The sequence below is a fragment of the Macaca mulatta genome, chromosome 4 (assembly GCF_049350105.2).
Source record: "Macaca mulatta isolate MMU2019108-1 chromosome 4, T2T-MMU8v2.0, whole genome shotgun sequence".
Classification (NCBI taxonomy): domain Eukaryota; kingdom Metazoa; phylum Chordata; class Mammalia; order Primates; family Cercopithecidae; genus Macaca; species Macaca mulatta.
The window spans coordinates 73,566,710-73,586,139 of NC_133409.1; the positions used below are offsets into that span (position 1 = coordinate 73,566,710).

The window sequence follows — 19,430 nt, forward strand, 5'->3', positions numbered from 1 at the left end:
GCACGTTTAGGTTCTTAGAGCCGCGCTTTGGAGCTGCCTCCTCCCGCGGTACAAACCCGCCGCGGTGTTGCCCGAGATGCCGCAGCGCTCGCTCCCGCGTCCGCTGGGCGCGGGGAGGGGGCGAGGCGCTGGCGGCCCAGGGGGGCAAGGCGAACGCAGCGGAGCCTAGCCGGGCCTCCGGGCGGCGACGCTCTGGCCCCAGCCCGCTCGATGGTTTCCGCGCGGCCGCCGGGGCTCGCACGGTCCAGTCGCCAGGGGGCGCGCTGGCCGGCGTCGCGGATCCCCGAGCTGCGCGGCCCGACTCGAGTCCGCCATATTGGATGCCGCAGCCGCTGCTGCCAGCGCTTCCTCCTCTGTCTTCGCCGAACGGGGCTGGTTCCTGCGGCCCGAGCGGCAGGGAGGTGAAACAGGAGCCCGTCGGAGGAAGGGGAAAAAGGGGGTGGAGAGTGTAGGGGACGGGGCTAGAGGGAGGGGGACCGAGACGGAGCGCGGCGGAGAAGAGAAGGCGCCGCGGCCCAGCCCCTCCCCCCCGTCCGCCGCCGACCCGCCCCGGCAGCGCCTCTGTTCCCTAGAACGGCGCTCCCCCCCGCCCTAGCGGCCATGCCGGGGCCGCGCTGCCGCTGAGGGAGCCCTTCCCCGCCAGCGCGTGCCCTTCCACTCCGCCCCGAGGTCGCAGCGGCCCGCTCTCCCGCCAGCGCCCCCTCCTCGCGGCCACGCAGCAGCCCGCGTCTCGCTCTCCCCACCCAGTGCAGTGGCCGCCGCCTCTTCCGCCGCCGGGCTCGGGGCCTCCGCAGCGACAACATGGAGGCCGTGAAGACCTTCAATAGCGAGGTTGGTATGGCAGCCCGGCTCCCCTGCTCCTGCCCGCACCGCCCCCACCCCGTGTCGAGGCCGGGGCCCGGAGGGTGGGCGCGGGCCTGCGGGTTTTTTAAGGGTGGGGTGAGCGGTGGCCTAGCAGTGCCCGTGGGGGAGGGGTGTTTCTCCTCTGGGTGCCCCTCCCCCGAGTCCGGGAGGAGGGTTGGGGGAGGGCCGCCCTGGGACGGAGGGAGGTTCTGGCGTCTCCGGCGCCCTATGGAATGGCTGCGGGCTTGGAGGGAAAGACCCGGTTGGGCCCTCCCCCGGAGACTCCCGACAGGTCCCTCGAGGTCAGTTCCTCCGAGGCCTGGCCCGCCCACCTCCTTCCTGGGCCTTTGAGGATTTAAGTGGACGCTGGACATCACTCTCCAGACCTTCCCGGGTCCTCATTGAGGCTGACACCGATTGGGGGCGGTGGGGGAAATGAACCTACGGGGTGTTGATCTGTGGTCACGTTACACGTAGTGTTTATAATTGAGACATTGTTGACTAGGTAACCTGCCAGCTAGGGACTTGAGCTAATTGGATGATTTGTAGACAGGCAAAGGTTATTCTGCGGTATCTTCTATTTTTACTCCCTCCTCTTCTAATCCATCACGACATAAAGACAAATGGTAGGGAGAGATCTGTGCATCGAGAGATGGAAGATTCTGGGGGAAACATTTCTCGCTGGCTCATTCACGTGTCAAACGAGATTTTAAAAAGCATATTCCAGTTTTCACAGTGTAGTTGAGTTTACTAGTCTGGAAGAAGACAGGTTTTGGTAAGATGTATTCAGTTTCTTTTTAAACTCTGACTTCAATATGCCTTAATGTAAACATTAAACATAGCAAGTACACATCTGCACAGTCAGCATTAGTACCCCTACCCGTAAGCCTTAGAAAGTGTAATTATGGCCGGGAACAGTGGCTCACGGCTGTAATCCCAGCACTTTGGGAGGCCGAGGCAGGCCAGTCACAAGGTCAGGAGTTCAAGACCAGCCTGGCTAACATGGTGAAACCCTGTCTCTACTAAAAACAAAAAATTAGCTGGGCGTAGTGGCGGGCGCCTGTAATCCCAGTTACTTAGGAGGCTGAGGCAGGAGAATCGCTTGAACCTGGGAGGCGGAGGTTGCAGTGAGCCCAGATCGGCGCCACTGCAATCCAGCCCGGTGACAGAGTGAGACTCTGTCTACAAAGCAAAAAAAAAAAAAAAAGAAAAGAAAAAATGTAATTATGCTGCTAACTAAATTAGCATAAATTTTACGAACTCTTGAAATGTTAATACTTTATTAAATACTATGATTGTTAAAGAGTATCTGTAATATTTACGTCTTAAAATACTAGGCTTTTTGTTGTGGTGGCCCATATAGGACAGTACTTTTAAATGCCGTTGCATAATTTTATGTTGTTTCAATTTCTTTAAAAAGAAAAACAGTATTTGGAAATCTTAGCAGAGAGGCTAAACGGTAGATAATATTTGGGCTATTTTAGAAAACGGTGATATATAACTTTTTTTAGAAAGCATTTTCTTTTTTAATACTACATTTTTTATTTTTAATATTGATAAATTAGAGCAATACACTTGGGAATCTTCTTCTTCTTTTTTTTTTTTTTGAGGTGGAGTCTCGCTCTTGTTACCCACGCTAGAGTGGCACCATCTCAGCTCACTGTAGCCTCCACCTCCCAGTTTCAAGCGATTCTCCTGCCTCAGCCTCCCGAGTAGCTGCGATTACAGGCATGCATCACCACGCTCGACTAATTTTTGTATTTTTGGTAGAGACAGGGTTTCACCATATTGGCCAGGCTGTCCTCAAATTCCTGACCTCAAGTGATCGGCCCGCCTCGTCCTCCCCAAGTGCTGGGATTATGGGCGTGAGCCACCGTGCCTGGAGTTTCAGTTTTTTCATAGCTATCTTTCTTTTTTTGAGAAGGAGTCTCATTCTGTCACCCAGGCTGGAGTGCACTGGTGTGATCTTGGCTCACCGCAGCATTTGCCTCCCGGGCCCAAGGGGTCCTCCTCTCACCTCAGCCCCCCAAGTAGCTGAGATTACAGGCCAGAGCCACCACGCCCACCGATTTTATTTTTTATAGAGAGGAGGACTTGTTATGTTGCCCAGGCTGGTCTTGAACTCCTGGGCCCAAGCGATCCTTTCACCTTGGCTTCCCAAAGTGCTGGGATGACAGATGTGAGCCACCACGCCTGGGGTGTTACTATTTTATTTTTTTGTTGCCATCATTGGATTTAATTCCTCCCGCCACCCCCCTCCCCCCACACACTTTGATGGGTGTCTGTCTTTGAGGGGGTTCCTAATAATGTGGTCCTCCCCCTCAAAGGGCCATCCAAGACATTTTTTTTTTTTGAGACGGAGTTTTGCTCTCGTTGCCCAGGCTAGAGTGCAATGGTGAGATCTTGGCCCCTGAAGCCTCCACCTCCTGGGTTCAAGCGATTCTCCTGCTTCAGCCTCCGGAGTAGCTGGGATTACAGGCGCCCGCCGCCATGCCCAGCCAATTTTTTGTGTTTTTAGTAGAGATGAGGTTTCATCTTGTTGGCCAGGCCGGTCTTGAACTCCTGACCTCAGGTCATGTACCTGCCTCGGCCTCCCAAAGTGCTGGGATTACAGGCATGAGCCACAGTGCCCGGCCCATCCATGACGTTTTAAACAGTAGCTCCCAAATATTAGATGTGAACAAGTGTTTAGTGCACTGTGGTTGGTCACAATAGGGAAGAAATGTTAATGCCAGTTTTTTGTTTTAATATTAATTAAGGATAAGAAGGCCTAACATTTACATGTTTAGATAGGTGTTTCACCTGTTTTCTCATTTTACAGGAACTCGAGGTTTGTGGTAGTCCCGTTTTAGTGTATGTAGCACTCTCCCCTTTCCCTTTATGGATTTCAAAGAACTTAAGTCTTGTAACTTCCTTATTTATTTATATGGTCTAGCTTCACCATGTTTCAAAGTGGGGTTAGCTTAAAAATAGCAGTACGGAGTCAGAGAGTTGAGGAAGGGAAATATATTTGAAGAAGATTCAGAAAAATACTTTTTTTTTTTTTGTTTAAACACAAACACAATACATAATACTGTTTTTTATTTTGAATGCAGTTTCTGTGAATGTTGTAATATTTGCTAATGTGTAGTAAACATTTTGTTATTGCAAATAAGCATATGCTGAGAAGTAGTTCAATAATGATTGTTTTCCATTAAATTATGTGTTACAAATTACAAAAATTAAAAAGGAATTCTAGTTAACAGGATTAGGAGAAAAGGATGTTTTCGATGCTTATAGTCAATTTGGCTTTTAAAGGTGTTTATCTTTGGGCTTAATCCACCACAACTTTCTCTGCTAAATTTAAAGGTATCTTTGAAACATTGAATTATTCCATTTGCTTTGTAAGGAATCAAAATTTAGCTCTAAGAATAATCAGGAATGTTTGTCAATAAGATATTTTGATAGTTCACCTTAAAATATTTAAAATAGGCTGGGCTCCATGGGTCATGCCTGTAATCCCAGCACTTTGGGAGGCCAAGGCGGGCAGATGACTTGAGCTCAGGAGTTCCACACTAGCCTGGCCAGCATGGCGAAACCCCTATCTCTACAAAACAACAACAACACAAATTAGCTGGTCATGGTGGCACATGCCTGTAGTCCCAACTTGGGTGAAGGGGTGTAAAGGAGGGGGCAGGTGCTGAGGTGGGAGGATCTCATGAGCCAGGAACGTGGAGGCTGCACTGAGCTGCACCACCACACTACACTCTGGCCCAGGCAACAGTGCAACCCTGAATCAAAAATACTGAGACAGGTACTTGCTGTCGGCAGGTCACCACGCCGGGCTAATTGTTTGTTTTGTTTTGTTTTGTTTTGTTTGTAGAGACAGGATTTCGCCATGTTGCCCCGGCTGGTCTTGAACTCCTGAGCTCAGGTGGTCTGCCCACCTCCCCTCCCAAAGTGCTGGGATTACAGGCCTAAGCCATGGTGCTTGCCCCAAATTAAATGTTTAAAATATGAAATACTTACCTTTTATGGCTTGCTAAGGCTCAGGTTTTTCCAGACTGAATTTTATCACCCCCATGTTTTAATTTTGTGGAGATCATTGGTTTGAAAACAGGAAGATGCCAGAGACTTTAGGAATATAGATTTTTGTGAGTTGTGGGTGTGTGTCTGTAGTCCTAGCTACTTGGAAGGCTGAGGTGGGAGGATCTGTTGAGCTCAGGAGTTCGAGGCTGCAGAGTGCAATTACTGCACCTGTGAATAGCCACTGCACTCTAGCCTGGGCAACAGTGTGAGACTTTGCTCCAAAAAAAAAAAAAAAAAGAAAAAGAAAACCCTGATAATATAGATTTTTAATCTGCAAACTGTGGATGAGTTTCAGCTATGAAAATCCCAGACTTTATGCAAGGCATGTATGAGTTGTTTTTGTCATGTCTACCCACCCTACCATAATTTCTCAAAGAAATTGACCTTTCACTTCTGTGTTAAAAATTAGTGTGTCAGAAGATCCTTTAATTGTGCAGGAATTATGTGGTAAATTTCTCTTTTTTTTTTTTTTTTTTTGAGACTGAGTCTCACTCTGTCCCCCTTGCTGGAGTGCAGTGGCCGGATCTCAGCTCACTGCAAGCTCCGCCTCCCGGGTTCAGGCCATTCTCCTGCCTCAGCCTCCCGAGTAGCTGGGACTACAGGGGCCCGCCACCTCGCCCGGCTAGTTTTTTTGTATTTTTTTAGTAGAGACGGGGTTTCACTGTGTTAGCCAGGATGGTCTCGATCTCCTGACCTCGTGATCCACCCGTCTCGGCCTCCCAAAGTGCTGGGATTACAGGCTTGAGCCACCGCACCCGGCCAAGGTAAATTTCTCTTATCACAAGTTAAATGATATTTAGGCTCAAGAATTTATTTTTTTTAAGTGCCCCCTGTGCTAATTTTGTGGGAAAAAAATAATTTCTATTTAAACATCATCCCTGTGATGAAAGTTTAATCCCATGACCACTACTTTCAATTCTTTTTTTTTTTTTTTTTTTTTTTTGAGACAGAGTCTTGCTCTGTCGCCCAGGCTGGAGCGCAGTGGCCAGATCTCGGCTCACTGCAAGCTCCGCCTCCCGGGTTTACGCCATTCTCCTGCCTCAGCCTCCCCAGTAGCTGGGACTACAGGCGCCCGCCACCTCGCCCGGCCAGTTTTTTGTATTTTTTAGTAGAGACGGGGTTTCACTGTGTTAGCCAGGATGGTCTCGATCTCCTGACCTCGTGATCCGCCCGTCTCGGCCTCCCAAAGTGCTGGGATTACAGGCTTGAGCCAACGCGCCCGGCCTACTTTCAATTCTGAAATGATGAAAGACTGAAGTTCAGGTTAGAATACAGGATTTCCTCAGAGTCAGTGGGTGAGCAGTTAACCGTAAGAGAATTACCAGAGCAAGCTATTGCAGTTGCTGCTGCTCTAAGATGGTGGCACTTGTAATGATTTAGCATTTCTTCTAGTGAAAAGGGTCGCAGATTGAACTGCCTAAATCTGTGGATTACTTTGGGACTGCATTGATTGCTGGAATGCAGCAGTTTTATGTGAGCTGCATATCTATACTCAGTATTTAAGAATGATCACTGTTTGGAGGTCATTCTGGTAGGATCTTGTTCTATTTTTTTGTTTCCTTTTTTGTTTCTTTGAAAAGGGGTCGTGAGACAGTGGCAAGTGCACGACCCATTCTTTACTTTAGTTCGAGAGGGCATTTTAAAACATAGCAGATTGTTGTTGTTGTTTAAGACTGAGTCTCTCTTGCCCAGGCTAGAGAGTGCAAGGACAGGATCATAGCTTACTGTAACCTCGAACTCCTGGGCTCAAATGATCTTCCTGCTTCAGCCTCCTAAGTAACCAGGACTACAGGCATGCGCCACTATGCACACCTAATTTTTAAATTTTTTGTAGGGATGGGTGGGGGGTGTCAATATGTTGTCCAGGCTGTTCTTGAACTCCTGGCCTTTAATGATCCTGCTGCGTTGACCTCCCAAAGTACTGGGATTACAGGGGTGGGCCACTGTCCTGGCCAGATTCTTTTAAATTTTAAGTACTTCAAACAAACAAACACAGTCCCTTTACCATTAATCACACCTCAAAAAAGTTAACAGTTAATCTTTAACATAATGAAATACCAGTCAGTGATCTATTTTTTTCAGGTCCTTTGTATTGCTAGTGTATTACAATGTAGCCTTTCCCCCATGATCTATTTCTCTTGCTGCTCTGAATAGGCTAAGTGGGAAGATGTAGGACCAGATATGTAGGTTTGAGATATGTCAGAAGAGTAATTTCAGTTTAATTTCTGGATTTACCTTAGTTCATAAATTTAGAGGATTCTGTTACCTTTAATTGTCTTTAGAATACGTAAATTCTTAGTATTTTTTGTCTTTGGGATCCTTTCGGATAGATTAATCTTTAGACTATTCCAGGGTGCAGGCTTTCCAGAATCAATTTAATATCCACTACATTTTTCTGTTCTATAAAGTGAACTTCCATCTCCGTTTTATTTTACTTCCAATTTTGTATTCAGTGTGGGTATTTTGTCTAACTACAGGACTTTTTGTAATTTCACCAACATCTGGTAGTAGACATGGGTTAGAAGAGAAAAGTAGAAAAGGTAGAGGGCATAATACAAACGTGAAATTTGTTTTTAGTTTGTATATTTTTCCTTTGTCGACAGTTCAGGATAGGGAATTTATGGGAAGCAGCTATAAAACACTGCGTTTGTCTTTTATTTTCATCTACCAGGGAATCTGTCTCTGCTTTTCCTTTCCTATTATCATTTTCTAGTGGGAGTTCTGGTTAATTCTGTCAGTCAGGCTGTATTTTTTTCTTTTTACCTTGTGAAAGTCCTTTAAAGATGTAGCATACTTAGTGTTATAAAGGAAGGAAATCTTTCACTAACCCCTTTCTGCTCATATGAGAACCCAAGATCTAAATATCTTGGGAACTATTGATATTTTGGGCTGGATAATTGTTTGCTTGGGGAGCAGTCTTATGCATTCCAGGATGTTTACAGCATCCCTGGCTTCTATGCATTGGATACCACTAGCACCCTCCACAATTACGACAGCCAAAAATGTTTCCAGACGTTGCTAAATGTTTCTTGCGGGGCATGGTTACCCTGGTTCAGAATGACTGATTTAGGTCTCCTGTTAAACTGTCTTAAAACACTGTGCTTTTTCTTCCAGTGATCATAGCAATTTTAAGTAATTTTAGTAGTCTTTACCACTAGACGATAAGCTCTATGAGGACAGTGACTGTATTTCCTTTGTTTCATGTCCTTGGTTCATAGCACGGTATCCTAATACACAGTATATATGTAAAGTAAAGATTTTTTTTTTTGAGACTGGGCCTTGCTCTGTCATCCAGTTTCGAGAGCAGTGGTGCCATCAGGGCTCACTGCAACCTCTGCCTCTCTGCCTCAAGCATTTCTCCCACCTCAGCCTCCTGAGTAGCTGGGACCACAGGCATTCACCTCCATGCCTGGGTAATTTTTGTGTTTTGAATAGAGATGGGGTCTTGCCATGTTGCCCAGGCTGGTAGGCGGGTATAGAACTGGTCTCAAGAGATCCACCCACCTTGACCTCTCAAAGTGCTGGAATTACAGGTGTGTGCCACCGTGCCCGGCCGCTAAGTAAAGATTTCTTGAATGAATGGATGCAATCCTAGGTAGCTAAATGACCTTGGCTACGGTAGTTAACATTTCTGAACATCTGGTTATTACTTTGGGGAGGAGAATTGGGGAGGGGAGTAGTCCATTGAAGATTCCAGTTAGTTTAGATCCATTGTGAGTTTTATGTTTTCTAGTAATTATGTTATTTTCATGTCTGATTTTGCTGTTTTTCTGTTTGAAATGACATATAGAAGTTTGTTTCTTACATTAAAAATAGAATACAAGGATAATTGAAACTGATAACGGTTTTGAGAGACTGCATGATTTGAGAGTGTTAAATACACATCATTAAATATAAAAAAATTTTGGGCACGATGGAAATGCATGTTTCATGGAGTTCAGTTATTTCATTCTAGACTAGCATGGAGTTTGTTACAGTAATTTTGATTAACATTTAGGGGACTTTATAGCCCCAGTGTCCTAAAGAGTCATATTCTGTGATCATTTGCTGGCTGTTTTTTTGAGACGGAGTCTCGCTTCTTCGCCCAGGCTGGAGTGCAGAGGCGTAATCTCGGTTCACTGCAACCTCCGCCTCCTGGGTTCAAGCAATTCTCCTGCCTTAGCCTCCCCACTAGCTGGAATTACAGGCATGTGCCACCACACCCGGCTAATTTTTGTATTTTTAGTAGAGCCGGGGTTTCACCATGTTGACCAGGCTGATCTCGAACTCCTGACCTCAAGTGATCCACAGCGCCTGGCCCATTTGCTTCTTTTTCAGAAGGGGTATAGGTGGCTTAGAATTAGTGATAATATTACTACTTGTATGTACAATTTCAGATACCTGTTTCTAAGGCCAGTTATGCTGTTTTGGACAACTTCTAACTCATATGGTGTGAAAGAATGTAATCAACCTTGACCTTGAACACTGGCTGAGCTCCTGAACTTTTAAGTGAGCTCATTTTGTCTGGTTTTGTTTTCTCAACATCTTTCTCTACTCCTCTCTCTCAGGATTGTGCCTCTACTCCTGCTTGTACAGACTGCTTTTCCAGCAGCATGGACACAAGAAGCATAGTAAGATGATGATAACCCACATAAGGCAGGCCCTTTGGAATATGTTAGGTTTCAATTGGTAGTGGAATAGTATATTTGATTATATGGTTAGTATTTGGGAAGCAGAATGAAGTTTGTCACTTAGAATAGATTGGTAGTCTTAAAAGAGAGCGTCTAGGGAATAAGTTGAATTGCTTCACAAAAAATAGGTTAATTGGAGAAAAAAGTTTTATGCTCAATAGTGAGCATAAGTCATGTGTAAACTTTTGTTGTGTTTACTTGTATTCTGCTCCATGTGATTTTACAAAAGAAACAGAACTATTTGAGTGAATTGCAGACTTCTTAATTTAATAATGTACCTCTTAAAGAATTTCTTTGGACTATAAAATGACAGATTATTGACGTATATGCTATAGGAATAAACAAAGACTAAATCGAAATTTTGATTTTCTAATTATAGAGGCAGCAGATTGTGGTAGAGGTACTATTGGTTATGAGAAATAAATGCTGATGAGAACTGTTTTTATAGCTTGTGATTTCTTACCTAAATGGATTCTGTCTCATATTTGATGGTAAACATGATGCATTTGCTGCTTCTGATTTTGATTATATGCATTTGTTTCATCTTTCTAATTTTGTTTTATAAGAGTTTCTGATACAGCCATCCTTTAAACTTAAGGAATGCTATGTAAATGTATTAAAATACCTACTATAGGTCAGGAAAAATCTCAGGAACTTTGACATTTATTTATTTAGTCAGAATGGGGACTAGGTTGCTCATGTTCTCTAAAGACAGTTTTGACTATTAAGTTGATGTATGCCAAATTTGTTTTCAAAATAATTCTGCAACTTAATGTAATTTATATTGATTGACTTGAAAGACCTAGGATTTCATTCTTTAATTTGTTTATGCATGTAACTAATATTTAATGAACATGTATTGTGGCCTAGGGATTTTTTTTCCATCTCCTGGGTTATAGTGGCAAACCAGACAAGCAGAAATCATGCCCTTTTGGAGCCTGTGTTGTTGTGATCCTTTTCCTTTTGTCTTGTTACCAGTTTGTGTATTGAACTTGCTGCAGAGCTGGACAGGCTGTGCAGGCACTACTGACTCCAGCATTGCTTCTTTGCTAAGGACTATGTTGGTTGCAGCCTGATCTGTTCTTAGCATTTTCCTCTTAGAGTCCAGATTGCCTGTTCACTGCTCAGAATAGAGACTGAGCAGGTAGACTTAGTTAAATGATTTTTCAAACAATGGGAAAATATGACTAGCTACATTAAGTTTTATACAAAATTGTCTGTTATATATGTTTTAAAATCTCCATTTGATATTTTGGAATCTTAACTATTTCTTATACAGATTTAAGGATGTTTTGTCAGCGAGAATCATTAGTCTCCACATGCATATGATTTTAAAAAGCAACTATTGTTAAGTGGAGACCAAAGCCTTATGAATTTAGAAGAACAAACTAATAAGTATTTTCATTTTTAAAGCAAACGTTTAAGTATCTGAGAAAATTGATGTCCCTTTTATAAATATTTTCTGAATTTGATGTGATTCCTCAGGGTTCATTTGAGTAGCTTATCAAAGAAAGAATACTTTGCCATGTACTTTAGTGTGTAGAACTTGGGAAATAATATAACGATTTCTATACAGTGATCACTGTCTCAGAGGTTGACCAAGTCCTAGTTAATGGCTTTCTTTGATGTAGCAATGTTTTTGATACCATAAAGTTTTATGGTCAAGAAAAAATAAGCATAAGTGTTTGAATTTGTTGAAATATTTTAAATATATGAGTAAAATCCTCCGGAGTAAAAAAAAAAAAAAATTTAATCTTTTTTGCCCTTTGAGTTTTGAATAAGTAATTTTGTTTTTTACAAATCAAAACATGATGTAGCAAATGTCTAGTTTCTGTAACAACTGCTCACTATGATGACAAAAATCTGTCTTACATATTTATGAAGTACTTTTAATTTGCCAAACATTTGTTAGAAGTTACCACTTTGCTGGGCACAGTGGCTCATGCCTGTAATCCCAGCAGTTTGGGAGGCCAAGGTGGGTAGATTACGAGGTCAGGAGTTTGAGACCAGCCTGGCCAACATGTTGAAACCCCGTCTCTACTAAAAATGTAAAAATTAGCCAGGTGTGGTGGTGTGCACCTGTAATCCCAGCTAGTCAGGAGGCTGAGGCAGGAGAATTTGTTGAACCAGGGAGGGAGAGGTTGCAGTGAGCTGAGATCACGTCACTGCACTCCAGCCTGGGCGACAGAGCAAGACTCTGGCTGGGTGGGGGCTGGGGGAGGGAAGTAAACCACTTTTTCAAAACATCTCATGTACACAAGTATGTGTGCCTACTGTATACTTACAAAAATTAAAAAGAAAAAAAGGTAGATATTAGAAAAAAGTGATCCACTTTATAATATGCAGTGTTTTATACTCTGCGCTCTTTTCTGCAGCCATTATCATGTTTCCGTGGATCTTTAGTTTAACTCTGTGATAATGGTTAGATAGGGGTTATCCCATTTTACAGATAAGGAAACTGAGGCCGAACAGTTGTGATTTTTCCAAGGAAATGCAATGTAAGCATTAGAGCAGGGATTAGAAGGACCTAGTTCTCAATCCTTGGTGCTAGATGTAAAGGAGAACCATCATTCAATTTTTCATAGGTTTTTTTGGTTGGTGGTTTTGTTTTTACTGGTGTAATGTCCAAATACAAATTTATTTTCTCATTTTTAATTTTTATGACTTCACATTCATAGAAAAATAGTAAGAATGATGAAGAAGTTTTGTGTATACTTCATCCAGATTTCTCTACCTCCTGTAGCCATATTTGCTTTTTCTCTCTCTTCACATGCAAATGAAAATATTTCTTTTCTGAACATTTTGAGAGTAAATTCCAATTCATGGTACCCCTTACCTCTAAATAACTCTGTGTATATTTTAAAAACAAGCACATTTTATTTAACTGTAGTACAATGATCAAAATCAAGAAATTAACTTTGATACAGTACTGTTGTCTGTAGATCATATTCAGGTTTCAGTAATCATACCAGTAATGTCCTTACTGGAGTAAATTCTACATCACACCTTAACGTTCTCTTGTCTTAGTCTCCCTTAATGTGAATTGATTGGTTACTCCTCTTTTCTTGTATGACCTTTGAGATGATATTTGATAAAAATAGGCCAGTATTTTTAGAATTGCTTTAATATTGATTTGCTGCTGCTTCATGATTAGGTTTGGGTTCTATATTTTTGGCAGGAACACTCCAGGAGTAATATTGTATTCCTCTCAGTGTACGATATCAGGAATCATGTTATCCATGTATTCCATTAATAGGGATGTTGAGCTTTTGTTTATTATTATTTTTTAAAGAGACAGGGATCTTGCTCTCTTGGTCAGGTTTGAGTGCAGTGCTGTGATCATGGCTCACTGCAGCCTTGAACTTTTGGGCTTAAGCAGTCCTTTGACCTCAGCCTTCTGAGTAGCTGGGACTACAGGTGCACACCAACATGCCTGCCTAATTTTTTAGATTTTTAGTAGAGAGGAGGTCTGGCTATGTTGCTCAGGCTGGGGTGCTAATTTTTATCTGTAGGTTTCCCTACTGTATAGTTACTGTGTTTCCTTTGTAACTATTAATAGTATCTTCTGGGGAGATACTTAGATGCAAATATCTTGCTACTCGTCAAATTTTTACCATTTGTTTTAGCATCTTCTCTGTTCTTAAATGAATCAGAACTAATGGTGATTGCCCAGTGGTGGTTTTCTGAGTCTATCATTTTTGTATTTATTAGTTTGCATTCTCTACAAGCTTTCCTATTTATATATGTAGGTGTATATTATATTAGTATGAACTCATGTTTTTTTTTTTTTTTTTTTTTACGACAGAGTCTCACTCTGTCACCTGGGCTAGAGTGCAGTGGCATGATCTCAGCTCAGTGCAGCCTCCACGTCCCAGGTTCAAGTGATTCTTGTGCCTCAGCCTCCTGACTAGCTGGGGCTACAGGCACACAACACCATGCCTGGCTAATTTTTGTATTTTTAGTAGAGTCCAGGTTTTGCCATGTTGACCAGACTGATCTTGAACTCCTGGCCTCAAGTGATCTGCCTCGGCCTCCCAAAGTGCTGGGATTACAGGCGTGAGCCACCGCACCCAGCTAAACTCATGCATTTTTTTATTATTAGTTGAGTTATCTTTATACTTTGATTGTCTCAGTTTTGACTAGGCAAGCTGGCTCCTTTGTCCTTTAGACAAGTACTCGTTATTTTTTGAGTTGTCTTATTCTCTAGTGTAATAAAATACTCCCGCCCCAGCCTGGGAATCAGCCATTTCTCTAGTTTCTTTTAGTTTATGTGTATCTATCACTAGATAGAACTGTAAATTTTATATATATGTACATACATTCTTTCTCATCTGTTTTGTATCTGTTTATCTAAAAAGCCATGAATTCATCATCATATCTTCAATTCCAGTCAAATACAGTAGGGTTCATTCTAGCTTTCCTTCTTTCCAAATCTGTAATTTCTCTCTTTGACAGCAAGAAACCTGGCTTTTGTTATCTACAATATATTTACTTATTATTTGTTCATTCCTGAAATACATAGAAAGTAGTTTCAGAATTGCTAAAGCCTATATCTGAAAACAAACCTATTAATTAGAGTTTAATATTTGTTTGTAATTCATTTTTTGTTTTTGCCTAAGGTTATGTAGTTAAAATACTATGTACAAACATTACTTGGTTAGTTTTTTCCCCCACTTAAAGTGGTTTTGCTATTAATTTGAAATAGTTAGGTTCAAGTTTTTCTGTTTGTATTCCATTTTGACGTTTTTCCTCTTTTCATCCTTGTCCTTGTTTGCTATTTTTTTTAGTATGTGAAACATTAAAGATAAATTAACTTTAATCATTTACTTTTTCCTAGCTTCAATGTCATAACTACTTACGCTCTGATAAAAAACCAAAACAGCAAAGCATTTATTTAACGTTCTTAAGATAACATTCTGAATTTCAGGGGCTTAGATCTGGAGAAGGATTTAGGTAAGAGATCCAATAGTGCAGATTCTACTGATGGGTGAAAGAAAGTATATATTTAGAGAAAATTTATTCTTTTATGAGTGGAATCTCCAGTCCAGGGGGCAGCAAAATTTGTCTGTAGAGCATTAGTAAATATCTTAGGTGTTGTGGGCCTCTTTGTATATTCTTTGTCTTTTACAAAGCTTAAAATAGAGAACCGTCGGCTGAGTGTGGTGGTTTAGGCCTGTAATCCTACCACTTTGGGAGGCTGAGGCAGTCTGATCGCTTGAGCTTGAGCTTAGGAGTTCCAGACCAGCCTGGGCAATATTGTGAAACAGTATGTCTCTACAAAAAATATTAATACAAAAACATTAGCTAGGCATGGTAATCCATGTCTGTAGTCCTAGCTACTTGGGAGGATTACTTAATCCAGGGAGGTGGAGGTTGCAGTGAGTTGAGATTGTGCCAGTTTACTCCAGCGTGGGTGACAGAGCAAGACCCTGTCTCAAAACAAAAAAACCCCCCCATATATATATATATATATGCCATCCTTAGTTTGAGGGCCTACCAAAACAGGCCAAGGGCTGTACTTTGCTGGGCCCAGCAGTAAACTTAGAAACTTGAGAACTTGGTTAATAACATGCTACTTGTAAACGAGAATTATAATTGAGCATAACAGTATAGCTCATAAAGGCCTTATAGTGCTTATCTTAAATCAAAAACAGAGCAAAACCACTTGAAAAGCTGCCTGATGGAAATATTCAACACTTTTTTTTTGCATTGACCACGTGCAGATACTATTTTAGGCACTAGGATTCAACAGTGTACAAAACAGACCAAATGGAAAACCAAAACAAGCCTCTGCCTTCGTGGAGTTTACATTCATTTGTGTCTGTGTGTCTGTGTGTCTGTGTACGTGTACTAGAAATGTATGTTTCTTGTTTTTCCTCATTTAGTGCCATTTTATTTACTGAAAGTTGTTTACATTTTAATTGCAGAGAGGATTCTTGTTGCGAAAGTTGATTTAAAAAATTCAGCAAAGGGGGCAACATTTTAAAAGGTTAGCTCATTGCTTTCCATCCTTCCTTTTTTGTGAAGTGTAATATTTATTTGAAACTGATTCTTAGTCATTATGATTTCAACGTGTTACTGCGCTAACTCACTAAAGGAAGACAATAAAATAAAACTGCACTAATTGGCACAAACAACCCATACCTAATTTAGTGATAAGTACATGTGCATTATAAACCTTTTAAAAAATATTACATACATAAAAAGGCTTTAATTAACAAATAATAACGAGAATGATTACTATCCAACATTGAGAGCCGCTGTGGATATAGTTGCTTATGTTATTTTCTTAAAATAGGGACAAAGTTTACTAATAGGACTAGTATTTATTTACTAAATGTTAATAAAAGCTCAAGAACTGTTTACAGATTATCCATCTTGCCTCTGGCTGAATATCAGCACCTTTGAATAAAAATTGTCAAGATGAATTTTTACCATGTTACTTTTTTTTTTTTCTGAAATGATTTCTATGAGTGGTTTTTAAATTAGCCTTTGTAAGGATAATTAATATCTTTTTTTTTTTAACATCAAGAAATAAGGTTTCAATTTTTATAGTAATTTTTGTTGAACAAGAAATTCCAAATTCTTATTCTCATTTTATGAGACAACTCAAGTTTTTAGAAGCCTGTCTCTGTTTTGATGGTAATTTCAAGAATGAAAGTTGTGAGCAACTTAGCCAAAGAGTAGTAAAATCCTAAAGGAGTTGGTTAGAGGCTGCAGCATCATTGTGCAAAATTCCCTAATCAGTACTTTGATTTATTTGCAAAAGCAAAGAATTAGATGTGTCAGTCCCCTTAGAGCTGTAACAGTTTATTAATTCCAAATAATCCTATGGGTGAAGGCCTATGAATAAAATCTCTTTTTTTTGAGACAGAGTTTAGCTCTGTTGCCCAGGCTGGAGTGCAATGGCTCCATCTTGGCTCACTGCAACCTCTGCCTCCTGGGTTCAAGCGATTCTCCTGCCTCAGCCTCCTGAGTAGCTGGGATTACAGGCATGTGCCACCGTGCCTGGCTAATTTTGTATTTTTAGTAGAGATGAGGTTTCTTCTGGTTGATCAGGCTGGCCTCGAACTCCTGACCTCAGCAATCTGCCCGCCTCAGCCTCCCGAAGTGCTGGGATTACAGGCATGAGCCACTGCACCCAGCCTAAAAGCTCTTGTTTTAGTAGTCCTATAGAATTGTTGATGTTTTCATTTTAATTACAAAACAGTTTTCAAATTGCTGTAATACAATAAGAGCCTACAAAGGTTTTAATAGTAGTAGCATCTGGTGGTTGGAAAGAGTGCATGGAAAGTTGCTGGTGGTTTGAGCTTTGTTACTTACTTGCCATCTGTCAGCCAATTCGCAAGGTAGTCCGCAACATTGTATACCTACACAGCCTTTTCCTCAGAAAGCTCTTTCTGATGGGATGGGACTGGGAATATGATGAAAAGTAATGTGATGAGCATTGTGATATGAAGAGTAATGGTGTCACCTATGTATATGTTGTGTACGTTCTACTGTGTACACTGATGTATACAGTAGAAAGGGTGCAGGCATTGTGTGCAAAACATAGAAGCTCATATTCAAGGAAATTGCAACTTTGGGTAGGGCATAGGGTAGGGAGAAGTGATTGGAGAATTAAGCCTGGGTTTTCTGATGAAGGGCCTTTATATAGCATGCATAGGATCACCTTCTAAATCAAAAGGGAATTGAGAGTCTGACGGGCTTTAAATGAAAGCACAAGTTTTAAATTTGTTTTAGAAAAATTATTAGCATCTTTGTGGAGCAGGGAGGGGCAATGGCGGGATGAGTTTGGGATAGGAAGGTTAAATTAGTCTAGAGAAGATGAGGGGCTCAACTAAAGTAATACTAATAGGGAGAAGAAGAAGGGATGACTGCAATAGAGTTTAGTAATAACAGGAAGATGGATATGAGGAAGAAGGGTGTTGCCAAGGCTTTTGTTTAAGTGACTAGGTTGATTTAAGGGTATGATACCAGTCACTAAGATGGCCAAATCAGGGAGAGAAAGAAGATTGAGGAGAAAGATAATTTGGGGGGGATAGGGTAGATGGGAGATTTTTCTTTTTTTTAATATCCCACCAAGAATAAAAGAAAGTTCCTCACTATGGAAAGAAGCTTAAAATCACCTTTATCTCAACCACCCAAAGACTATTATGGTTACTGTTTTGTTAGGTACAGTAGTTTGTGCATCTTGAATATTTGTTGTCTGTGGAACATCAAGGTGGAGATACCTAGCTAGATATATGGGTTGGGCACCTGGAGAGAACAGGCTAGAAATGAAAATTGAGGGGACAGTATAGTTGTTCAGGGTGATAATATAGGAAAAGAAGAAAATCTAGCCTAGAGGAAAAATCTTGTAGAATCTTTTCATCCTCAGGTTTGTCCTCCCTGCCTCCCTTTCCCCCATCCCTATTATGGTTGGGTTTGTGAGTATAAGACATTTTAAAGCAACTCTGCGTGAAGTATGCTCAATTTTAAATTCTGCCTGTACAACCAGTTGTTCTTGTATGTAATTAAAACTTAAGTAGTAAATTGAATGGCCTGTGAATGAAATTAAGGATTCAAATTTTGTTTAATGAGATTTTATTAGAATTTCTTAACATTAAGCTCACTCATATTGTTCAGCGTTTTATTTACTCTTAGTTACATAATTCTTTGCTTTACATCTCCTGTAAGCAATTGTGCACATGGAATTGTGCATTTAAAGACTGTATCATTAGATATAGAACCTATGTTTATTTGGGAAATTCCAGCTAATACAATTTTGGTATTTTTTTGCAAAAAGCTTTATAAATGAATTATTCTTTTTCTTGTCCTCATTTTGGCCATTTCATTGTTAATAGTACTAAATTAAAAGGAGGTGAAACTTAGTTTTCATTTTGATGTTTACAAAAGACATGGGAATGAATTGAAATTAAAGGAAGGTGGACTGTGTGGATCCCAGGAAAATTAAAATGAAATCATTTTCATATATACACCAGTGTGTTTTTGTGTTTTATTTTCTCCCATGGAGAATTGTTTCTGTTTTCTTTGATTTTAGAATAGGGTGGCTAAAGGCCATCACAAACATGTTATGCATTTGTAGCTATAGGAATAGTTGGTTACGGTTCTATAATTGGGTTCCCCGTTAACTTTCTTGCTTAAACCTGATATCTAAAAACCACCATTTTTTTTTTTTGGAGACGGAGTTTCGCTCTTGTTGCCCAGGCTGGAGTACAATGGCGTCATCTCCGCTCACTGCGACCTCCACCTCCCGAGTTCAAGCAATTCTCCTGCCTCAGACTCCCGAGTAGCTGGGATTTCACAGGCATTCATCACCCTGGCTGGCTAATTTTGTATTTTTTTTTGTAGAGACGGGTTTCTCCATGTTGGTCAGGCTGGTCTTGAACTCCCGACCTCAGGTGATCCACCCACCTTGGCCTGCCAAAATGCTGAGATTACAGGCATGAGCCACTGCGTCCGGCCAAAACTACAGATTTTAGACCTGAAAGACATATCAGAAAGACTCTTTTAACAGATGAGGAATCAAGATTCAGAAATGATTAAACTTGTTCAGTCATACCTTTACTAGGTGCATATAGTTAGTGGCCTAATTAGAACACATTTATATCCTCTTTGTTTACTGCTGTTTTATTTTCACTGTGGATTTTTTGAGTGTGATCTTGGTAGTATTTATGTTTGGTGGAGGGAGGAGTGGGAATTGGTGATTCTTAATAGATTATTAATATTTCTTGTTAACTCTGGGACAGAATACTGTGCTGCTCCTCTCCTGCTCATAGAATAGGATTCCAGAGAAAATATGCTTTCCTTGGCAAGGAAGTATTTTACAGTAACACCCACTTGGCC

At 41.2% G+C, this 19,430-nt stretch overlaps 1 protein-coding gene across 20 annotated transcripts in view; it reads left to right on the forward strand.

The window, feature by feature from the left end:
• The first annotated feature begins 313 nt into the window (after positions 1-313).
• The window catches only part of SCAF8 (SR-related CTD associated factor 8), a 227,423-nt gene continuing 208,306 nt past the window's right edge, over positions 314-19,430 (forward strand). For 10 of the 20 annotated variants that reach the window (XR_013416254.1, XR_013416255.1, XR_013416257.1 and 7 more), the window contains exons 1-2: positions 314-831; positions 9,459-9,521. Coding sequence is in view for 10 of the 20 variants with exons in the window: in XM_015137097.3 (XP_014992583.2) it covers positions 802-831; positions 9,459-9,521 (93 nt within the window). In the remaining 10 variants the exon portion in view is untranslated. The remainder of the gene's footprint in view (positions 832-9,458; positions 9,522-19,430) is intronic. The other 10 variants (XR_013416258.1, XR_013416260.1, XR_013416259.1 and 7 more) reach the window with 3 other exon arrangements.